Below are 9,549 nucleotides of genomic sequence, written 5' to 3'. Positions count from 1 at the left end.
CTAGGTGGTGGAGTGCCGTCTCTGTTGACCTACCGCCTTAGTAGGCGCGCTGTGTACACAAAAGGGTTTTACAGCTAAAGCTCCATCCCTTATGAATCTTTCCACTAATCGTTCCAGTGTCTTCAACAGGAACGATATTAGGCTGATCGGTCTCCATGATTTGGCATGGTCATAGGAGCTCTTTCCTGTTTTTGGGATGAATATCTTGACCTCTCTCCAGTTCATGGGTATTTTGCGTAGCACTAGGCACGCTCTGAAAATTCTGTTTAGTCTAGTGACCAGGGCCTCGCCACCTTCCTGTAGGAGGGCTGGGAAAATCCCATCCGCCCCCGGACTTTTAAACGTATCAAAGGTGTCGATATCCCACCTGATCCTAGCTATTGTTACAATCTCACCTGCTGATTTCCAGCCCCGTGGTCTGCGCCCAGTCGGGCCGTCCCGTCGAGGCGGCCCCTGAGCTACGGGCCCGGACCCCGGGAAGTGGACCTCTAGCATATGGGTCCGTATGTCTGACTGACATTCTGTCATGCTGCCGTCCGGCAGCGTAAGGCAATCCAGTCTAATGGGCGGGCCTGACGAGAATACTCTGCGGAGCTTGGCCACTAAAGGTAGGGCCTCGATCTTGCTGCAGAGCCCTCTCCAGGCCTTCGTCTTTGATCTTTTATTCAGTTTCTTGTACTCTTCCTGGGTACCCTTATAGGCTGCCCAATCCGTGTCCGTGTTTGTCTTGAGGGCCCGGATTAGGAGCTTGCGGGAGCTCGATCTGAGTTTGTCCAGCGGTCCGTTCCACCAGGGGACCTTGGGCCTGTTTACCTTGAGCTTTGCGGGGCACGCTATCTCAAAGGCTTGGATTATGGAGGATTGCAGGTGTGTTACCTCATTTTCCACTGCACTGGTACTGCTCAGGCTGCTGCAGGGTCCCTGTAGCCTCCAGTCAAGCTCCTCCTTGTAGGAGGGCCAGTCTGTGGCCCTGGGATTCCTGTGCGTTCCCGTCGGTTCCAACTCGCCATCCGCCGCAAGGGAGAACGTGATGCGCCTGTGGTCTGAGATTGTGTCTTCTTACTGCACCCGCCAGTCGCTGACGGGATTCAGAAGCCTGGGACTGCAGAGCGTGAGGGGATCACTTCTTGTCTGTGGGAGGTGACGAAGGTTGGTCTCGAGCCATTGTTCAGAATCTCGAGCTCGGCAGATGGTAGGTACTCCTGCAGAGCTGTGCCCCTCTTATTGGTGTTGGAGCTGACCCAGATTGTGTGATGTGAATTGGCATCGCAGCCCACTACAAGGTACAACCCCTTGTCAGTACAGTAGCTGACCACCTTTTTGAGTACTACCATGGGAGGTAGTTCAACGGAGTCGTAGGGGAGCAGACGATTAGGTCGATTGTTTCACCCTTCTCTCGTTTCAGCTTAATCGAGGTTGCTGCCAGGTCTCTGCTCCAGAACTGGCTGAGTCTTACTGTCTGATGTCTGCTGTTGATCAAGACCGCTGACCTCGGGCCGAGTCCAGCCACGCCTTCCATGCACATTAGCACGCCGCTCTTCATGTCTAATTCTGAAACAAGATAACTTTATCTTCGTCGTGGACATTGAACCGTGAGATGGTAGATTCGCTTTCGAGGTCTGAGGGCTTCTCGTTGGCGAGTACCCCCTCCCCCCTTGTCTGCAGGGTCCCCAGCTGGCTGATGCCCTTGCGGCCGCTCTACTGGTGTAGGAGGTGCACCCGGCAGTGTCCTGTGTGACCCTGCCCGTACGCTCGCCCGCCCAGTTCTGCTGAGCTCGTGGGCTCTAGGGAACGACCCCTGGGCCTTACGGCACAGCCTCCCTTTCCTCTTGTGGTAGCTCTCGTGCCCTGGACCGCGAAACTCGCGCCGTTGGTTTCCAAGCCTGAGAGGGCCACGTCTTCCGTCGGGACAGCGCCGCAGGAGGGCCCGGCTGCCGTTGAGAGTGGCCTCGGGGTATAGGCCAAGGGGGTGATAACCCAAGAGAGGCCGAGAGTACTTCTGGTGGCATGCCATCCGAGGGTCTGGGTCTTTTCGGACCCCCCCCCCTCCCCCCCCCGCCCTGCCGCGGTGCCCGATCGCCTTTTTTTCGTACTTCGGTATCAGGACGCCCAAGAGCTGAACAACCCATTCGGGGTGGGCGGGTGTGGATAGAGGGTTCCCCGCAGGGTTCGTCTCCGATGCGATTCCGGAGGCCAATCTGGCCTTCCTAGCTCTCTTCATTGACGCCATACTGCGGCGGGTCGTGCCTGTTGTGGCTGTTGCTGGAGGTGTGGCGGTCCCGGGCTGCGCCGGTCCATCCGCCTTCTCAGCCCCGTTGGGCTGGAGTTTCGTTGCCGAAACCGCTAGGGCGCGATGTGTCACCGACGAGCTGGTCTCCATGGAGTCCTTCTCGTCGGGTCTTTTCCCCAATTCTAAGGTTTTGCCCTCGGAATCCATAAGAAGTCCCATCACGAGTATGCAGGAAAAAACGGTCCACCCCCACAGAGCCTGCCATGTGGGAGTAATGCTAATAGAATGGGAAGGGGGCACCCGGTACCCCAAGGGCATCGTTCGCGACACTGGTAATCCAAGTGCCATCCAGCCCTCGGCACGATAGCTTCCACCTTGGCTTGGGGAGTTGGTCCGCGGCCGGGGCCTTAGTTGCCCTGGGCTGGTTTTTACGCCAGCCGGGTCCCGTATAGCCCTAGCTAGCCAGGTCGCCCCCCCCCCCCCCCCCCCCCCCCCCGTCTTGAGTACTCCTGAGCAGGAGTGTGCGGGGTCTTTCTTGGCCGTCCTTTTATCCGCCACCTGGATACGCGCTCGGTTAGCGCTCAACCTATACCTCTTATCCCGTAGGGGGTGCGGGGAGCCAAGTGCTTCAAACTTATTATTAAATTTATTCAGAAAATTGAGTTCACTTAACTAGAATACCAAATAAAACTTTGTAAATCTGTTTTCCATTGCCTATAAAATGTCGCTCATTGTTTTCCACGACTCGCTAAACACAGTTCCCCGACGATATTTTTTCAGAGGAAACATATTGCCATGCTCAGGTATCTCACCTACGCAAGTCTGCAATGAAAACCAAAGTGCAGATGCTGGACTTAGGATCTTGTCAATGCCAGTAAAATGAAATGTTTCGGATTTTTCTAATACTTTCCGCCTGAAACAATAGTAGTAATACAAGGAGAGTTCTGCGCACAGATTTCTGTTACCGACACTTACTGACATTTTCCCCAGACTCAAGCCCTTCTCCGCGATGACGTCACAGTCTACTGTACCGACCGTAGATCAAAATGGCGCTACCTATTTATCGACCAAAGGTTTAACCTTACCGGCAGTGTTATCAGCCGAGGGTCAAAATCCTGCTGCTTTACCGACCGTTCCATCGACCTAAGGTCTAAATCACGCGGCTTTACCATCGGTCTCGCTGTTATCCCCCCCTACCGACGGTCGAGGTGTAGCGGAGACGCAAACCCTTCTGTTCCCAACGTACCCATCTCAAGAATGTTCCGGTTAACTTTGAGCGGCTCGCGGTGTGATATTTGACACCCTACATTCCGTAATTGACAGTTCCTAGAATTGTTTTCGTTAACCCGATATCAATTACGTGACACTATTTTCTCGAAAATTGCTTGTGTGGTCCAAAGACCAGTATGATATCAACCACGTAACATTCGACAATTAATATTTCCGAGAATGGCTGGGGTGAACCACGTGACATTCCGTTCCCACGATATCGAACCACGTGACGTTCTGTTCGAGTCCAAGGTCCGGTGCGTTAACAACTGCGTGTCATTCTTATCAAAAGTCCAAAGCTGAAGTGATTTTAACCATGTGACATTCTTTTTTCCCCGCCAAATACCTCTCCAGGACTCTTATGTAACGAACCCTTGTGTTTATAATTTGCAAACGGAGAAATGTGATATCGTATGGCGGCCCCCATGTTCACCGAATGACACGACACCACGCGCAATAGACACACGTATAACTCGCTCTATAAAAAGGATTACCATCACAGCAAACGATCATTCATGTTTAAACTTGTCAAGAGCACGTGAGAAGTAAGAAAGATGGAATCCGCAAAATGTTTGAAATTGATCAACATTATGGAATCTGCGTACAAAATGTTGGACAAATCATCGCCAACGGAGATTCAGAAGTGTATTAAATTTGGGACGCAAAATATCCGGCTTCTAAACAAAATTCTGCGAAAGGCTTCAACGATGGGTGAGGAAACGAAAATTATTACAACGATCGGACTCTTGAAATCGCTGGCGGAAAAATTCGAACATCTTCGGAGAACGGGTGATGGTACGCAGAAACAAAGAAGAAGCGATCGCCTATACTGGGAAGAATTGGAGTCTGCTTTTGAGGGAAGAATACGAACCGGATCCATCACCAATTTGAAACATAAAGACGTGGAGAGGTTTCTAGAAGACGCAAAGCTACTTGCTGTGACAAGACTGAAAAACGCTTTGAAGAAAGCCAGGAGCCTAAAAGTCAACGCTATCCTGGCTTGTAAATTCGAAGTAAAGAAGAATGATCACACAGTAGAAGAGAACAAATTCTTTTATACGAGAAACGAAATCATCCTCCAGACAAAGGATATTAACGAATAGTTCATCGAAAATGTGACAAACCGTTTGTTAACAAAGGTGGAAGATTTCCAGGAAAAGGATTCAGGCTGGTCATTACTTGAAATTAGAAATACTGCTGTCAACATCAACAAGTATACACCGCTTCGAGGTGGCCTGTATACCTACACCCCGTTACCGAAGCACATCAGAGATAAGAAGGCTGTGTTGAACATCCGAAACAACGACTCGTATTGCTTTCTTTGGTTGGTCACCGCAGCTCTGTTCCCAGCCAGCAACATCCATCCTGACCTAACCAGCTCGTACCCACATTTCAGTTCAGTGCTACGGTATGATAGTATAAACTTTCCTATGTCTCTAGACAAAAATACCATTTCAAAATTTGAAAAACTCAACGGACTTTCCATCAATGTTTGTGGTATAGACCAAGATGGTGGGAAAAAAGTGAAATGGTACCGATTCACTTGAGTCAGAATAAGTCAGATAAACCCGTAATTCATCTCTTGGTAGTGGAAACCGAAATTACAGACGATGACGATGATGTTGATATGGAAAATTATTAAAAAAACAGAACCTTTCATTTCGCTTGGATTCGAAATTTATCTCGATTAACTAGTTCTCAAATTTCCAACCGTAATGGTCGTACTTGGTTATGTGATAGATGTTTGTTGCACTTCCAATTTGAAAAATGTTTGACAAAGCATAAATTTTATTGCACAGATTTAAACGAAACTAAAGTCGAATTACCCACAGAGGAGGTAAAAATTCTAAAATTCAAAAATTTTAAGCACAAGGTAATAGTACCGTTCTGCATTTACGCTGATCTTGAATGTTTGTTGGAACCCACTCATGATAAAGTGTCGGAAAATGGAACAATTTACCAAAATCATAAGCCTTACAGTATAGCATATTACCTTGACTGTAGTTTTAACAATTTCATTTCAACGTTTAAGATCAACCGTGGGGAAACCTGCATCAAATGGTTTGTCAATGAGTTGGAAAAGGTAGCACATTCGTTACAACCGTATTTCGAAACTGTTGTACCCATGGAACCGCTCAATTTCAATCAGATTAACGAATTTCATTCAGCAACGGTATGTCATATTTGCGAAAAACCGTTCACGCTCGAAGCCGTCAAGCATCGTGATCACTGTCATTTTACAGGAAAGTACCGTGGTGCTTCTCACCGAGGCTGTAATCTAAATTATCAGAACTCACATACCATCCCGGTGATATTTCACAATCTGTCAGGTTACGATTCGCATTTTCTGATTGAAACATTGGCGACAGCTATTGAGGGCACTATTCAGCTTCTACCTGTTAATAAAGAAAAGTATATTTCGTTCTCAAAATTCGTTAAAGGAAGAGATGTACAGTTCAGATTTATAGATTCGTACCGTTGTATTCCCAGCAGCCTCGAAAAATTGGCAACGTATTTGAATGATAATCAAAAGCAATTACACGTAAATTTTGCAATAGCTCTGAGAATTCGAGTTATTAACCAGGAAAGGTGTTTTTCCGTATGAGTATATGGATGGTTGGGAGAAGCTCGAGGACGTGAAGTTACCGCCTAAAGAGAAATTTGATTAAAAATTGAACAATCAAGGTATTTCAGATGAAGATTACGCACATGCGTGTAAGGTTTGGGAAGCTTTTAATCTTAAAACTTTGGCGGAAAATTCAGACTTGTATTTGCAAACTGATGTTTTTCTGCTCGCTGACGTGTATGAAAACTTTCGGCAAAATTGTTACGCAACGTACAACTTGGACCCTTTACATTATTACACGGCACCCGGTCTTTCGTTTGACACGATGCTGAAATGTACTGGTGTCGAACTCGAGCTTCTCACCGACATAGATGTGCTTATGTTTATGGAAAAAAATATTCGAGGTGGTGTGTCCCAATGCTCTAGTCGATATGCAAAGGCTAACAAAAGATACATGGGAGATGCTTTCAATCCAGCGCTCGAAGAGTCTTATCTCATGTACTTCGACGTTAATAACTTGTACGGCGCGACTATAAGATTTGCTCTGCCATGCAGTTCTTTCGAATGGATAATAGATTTCAGACAATTCGATGATTTTGCCATCACAGACGAAGCGGAGTTTGGCTACATATTAGAGGTAGATTTGGAATATCCTGAGGCATTGCTGCATGAAATGCATAAAGATTTACCACTGTGTCCGGAACACTACATACCTCCCATCTCAGAAAGTAAGCAGCCGAAATTGACGACCACGCTACTTTCCAAGCAAAACTACGTTGTTCATTACCGTGTTTTGAAACAATGCTTAGAATAAGGTTTAAAACTAGCTAAGATTTATAGAGTTCTCAAGTTCAGACAAACACCGTGGCTCAAAAAGTACATAGATTTAAATACAGACTCACGCAAAAAATCAAACAATGAATTCAAAAAAAACTTCTATCAACTGATGAACAACGCAGTTTTCGGTAAGACAATGGAAAATGTTAGGAAGTATAGAGATGTCAGGCTGATCACGAAATGGGATGGAAGATACGGTGCTAGAGCTACTATAGCCAAACCAAATTTCCACAGTTGTACAATCTTTGATAAAGATATGATAATAGTTGAATTGCGTAGAACCACAGTCAAACTCAACAAACCATTGTATGCAGGCTTCTCCATTTTAGATCTTGCGAAGACCTTTATCTATGATTTTCACCACCAGTATATTAAAGAGAAATTTGGAAATCAGGCAAAATTAATGTACACTGACACGGATAGTTTGAGTTATCACTTCACCGTCCCCAACATTTACGAATGCATCAAACAGGACTTGGGTAAATTTGATACCTCCGATTATCCACCTGATAATGTCTACGGAATGCCGTTGGTTAACAAAAAAGTTCTGGGTTTGATGAAAGATGAGTGTAACGGAAAAATAATCGCGGAATTTGTTGGCTTGAGAGCGTAGTTGTACTCATTCAGAGTGATGGGGGAGGATAAGGATGAAAAACGAGCCAAGGGTGTCAAAGGATCCCTGTTAAAAACTAAAACCTTCGATGATTACTTGGAGTGTGCTTTAGAACACGAAAATTTAGTCAAACATCAGAGTCTGATACAGAGTCAGAAGCATCAGGTCTATACCATTGACCAGAAAAAAGTAGCACTGAGCTGGAAATACGATAAGCGTATCGTATTTCGAAACACAACCGATACGCTGCCGTGGGGCTACAAGACCTGCAGTTGAACTGAGCATCGGTATGAATTGTATCTCTAAGATGTAAAAATAAAGACAAATACTTGAAAAATAATTTCGTTTATTCAACATTACATATCAGATTCATTTATCCAACTGTTGTGCGTATTGTCAAAACCTAGCCACTTGACGTATAATTTTTTTCCCCGCTTCTGAAGCACCTTCTCCACGAGATAGATGTCCGGATATTCAACCTTGAGGAGCCCCTGTTCGTAAAAACCACCAGCGATGGGTTGGCCTTGGTAGTCTTTGAGCTTGTACGTCACAGGATTGGTATTTTCTACTTGGATTATTGTGAATATTTCAGTCGTCCAATTGGGAGTGTAACCTTCCTCGAAGACGTTTTTGAACTTGCTGATTCGAACTTTGTCACCGGTTTTGAACTTTGCCGGTTTGGAAGGTTTCGCTCGAAGCCCTCCGTACGACTAACGTAATACCAGCCTTTCGTTCGCAATGATGACATCCGATTGTTTCAATCTTATGGTTCGGTGTTTCGTGTTGTTGTAAGCCGATACTAAATCAGATAAGATGTCAAGCCACTTGTAGCTTCCTTGCATACTGAACCGTTTCCACATTTTACTTTTCAACGTACGATTAAACTGTTCACAGATCGAAGCCTTCAAATTACTGTACGTGGAGTAGAGTTTGATTTCATAGCGTGACATAAGAGATTCAAATTTTGAATTGTAGAATTCTGTTCCTCTATCCACGTGTAATTTTTTCGGTACACGTCCTTGAGTTAGCACAGATTCCATGGCCTTTGTAACATCATCCCCGGACTTGCTCTTTATCGGTACAGCCCACCATACTTTGAAAAGATATCAATGACTGTGAGCATATACTTGTAGCCTTTGTTTTGTCCTGCGTATGACATCATATCAACAAGATCTGCCTGCCAGGTCTCGTCGATGCCACACACGTCTACACGGCGACGCGGGTAATTCCGGCGTGCAGGTTTATGCAGTTCCGTCACCAGCGTTAGATTTTTCTCGTTCATATTCCAATGCTCTTAGTCTGGTGTCCAATTTGGAAATGATTTCAGCGTTTCGAATCGACAGGTCTCTGCCTGTTCTAGAATCTGCGTAGAAGGTATCCAAAGCTTTCCCCGTGGTGATCTCCAAAGCTTTGATCATTTGATCGACGTTGTCGATTTGTTTTTGCAGCACGTTGAATTTTCGTCGTAAGATTTTCAAAGTCACAGCATTGTTTTGCTCAACAGGTTCTGCGACATTGCACAGTCTTTTATTCTGTAGATCGTAATGTCCGTCCGCAGTGATTTGAAATCCGACACCAGGAGGGCCGCGATTACCCGCAGCTGTGTTTTTATCAAGATGCCGTCCGAACACATCGACGCTCATCTCGGAAATAAATGCAAAAGCGATAAGAGCTGCTTAATAAATGATTTCTGCTTCGCGCAGTTCTTCGATAATGGACATTATTTCGTTGTTGTGACTCGGGTTTCCCGCCGCCTGGGATGCTAGGAATAGACGAAGACGCTCCACTAACTCGTTTGGATCATCCCAGAAAACGTATTCCGTTTGAACGCCTTGTCGTGTAATCATAGTTTGCGGAAGTAGACCTTTACCCTTTCGCTGAGGCGATGGTGAATAATCCAACAATTCGGCAATGACATTTCTCAACAGCTCCGTGAGATGAGTAATACTTTTTATCTGCGTTCGTTTTAAGGATTATGTTTCTATAATTCTCCCGATCTCCGTCGCTCACATAGGACCTGTCCGGTTTCTTTTT

The 9,549-nt window shown here is 45.9% G+C and overlaps 2 protein-coding genes across 2 annotated transcripts; both read right to left on the bottom strand.

Annotated features, from left to right (window-relative positions):
- Nucleotides 1-1,543, bottom strand: LOC124414441. The gene is made up of 3 exons (XM_046895385.1): nucleotides 1,390-1,543; nucleotides 1,163-1,327; nucleotides 1-1,043 (listed from the first exon to the last, which is right to left on the bottom strand). Exons 1-3 carry the CDS (start codon nucleotides 1,541-1,543, stop codon nucleotides 1-3), a joined length of 1,362 nt encoding a protein of 453 aa, XP_046751341.1.
- A 6,328-nt stretch (nucleotides 1,544-7,871) lies between these two features.
- On the bottom strand, nucleotides 7,872-9,158 carry LOC124414440. The gene is made up of 3 exons (XM_046895383.1): nucleotides 8,774-9,158; nucleotides 8,231-8,608; nucleotides 7,872-8,164 (listed from the first exon to the last, which is right to left on the bottom strand). The coding sequence occupies exons 1-3, from the start codon at nucleotides 9,156-9,158 to the stop codon at nucleotides 7,872-7,874; spliced, it is 1,056 nt and encodes a 351-aa protein (XP_046751339.1).
- Between the last annotated feature and the right edge of the window lie 391 nt (nucleotides 9,159-9,549).

This window comes from Diprion similis, chromosome 14, assembly GCF_021155765.1.
Source record: "Diprion similis isolate iyDipSimi1 chromosome 14, iyDipSimi1.1, whole genome shotgun sequence".
Lineage (NCBI taxonomy): Eukaryota > Metazoa > Arthropoda > Insecta > Hymenoptera > Diprionidae > Diprion > Diprion similis.
The sequence above is the reverse complement of the archived record's forward strand: the minus strand, read 5'-3'. Positions and strand labels throughout refer to the sequence as shown.

What these genes read in the sequence shown, in the direction of transcription:
- LOC124414440 (XM_046895383.1), bottom strand. Translation starts at nt 9,158, where the DNA reads ATGAGCGTCGATGTGTTCGGACGGCATCTTGATAAAAACACAGCTGCG. An exon ending in ACGAGAAAAATCTAACGCTG is followed by an intron (nt 8,609 to 8,773) that starts GTGACGGAACTG and finishes ATCTTTTCAAAG; the next exon opens with TATGGTGGGCTGTACCGATA. An exon ending in GAACGAAAGGCTGGTATTAC is followed by an intron (nt 8,165 to 8,230) that starts GTTAGTCGTACG and finishes CCGGTGACAAAG; the next exon opens with TTCGAATCAGCAAGTTCAAA.
- LOC124414441 (XM_046895385.1), bottom strand. Translation starts at nt 1,543, where the DNA reads ATGAAGAGCGGCGTGCTAATGTGCATGGAAGGCGTGGCTGGACTCGGC. An exon ending in TAAGCTGAAACGAGAGAAGG is followed by an intron (nt 1,328 to 1,389) that starts GTGAAACAATCG and finishes CTCCCATGGTAG; the next exon opens with TACTCAAAAAGGTGGTCAGC. An exon ending in GCTCGAGATTCTGAACAATG is followed by an intron (nt 1,044 to 1,162) that starts GCTCGAGACCAA and finishes ACACAATCTCAG; the next exon opens with ACCACAGGCGCATCACGTTC.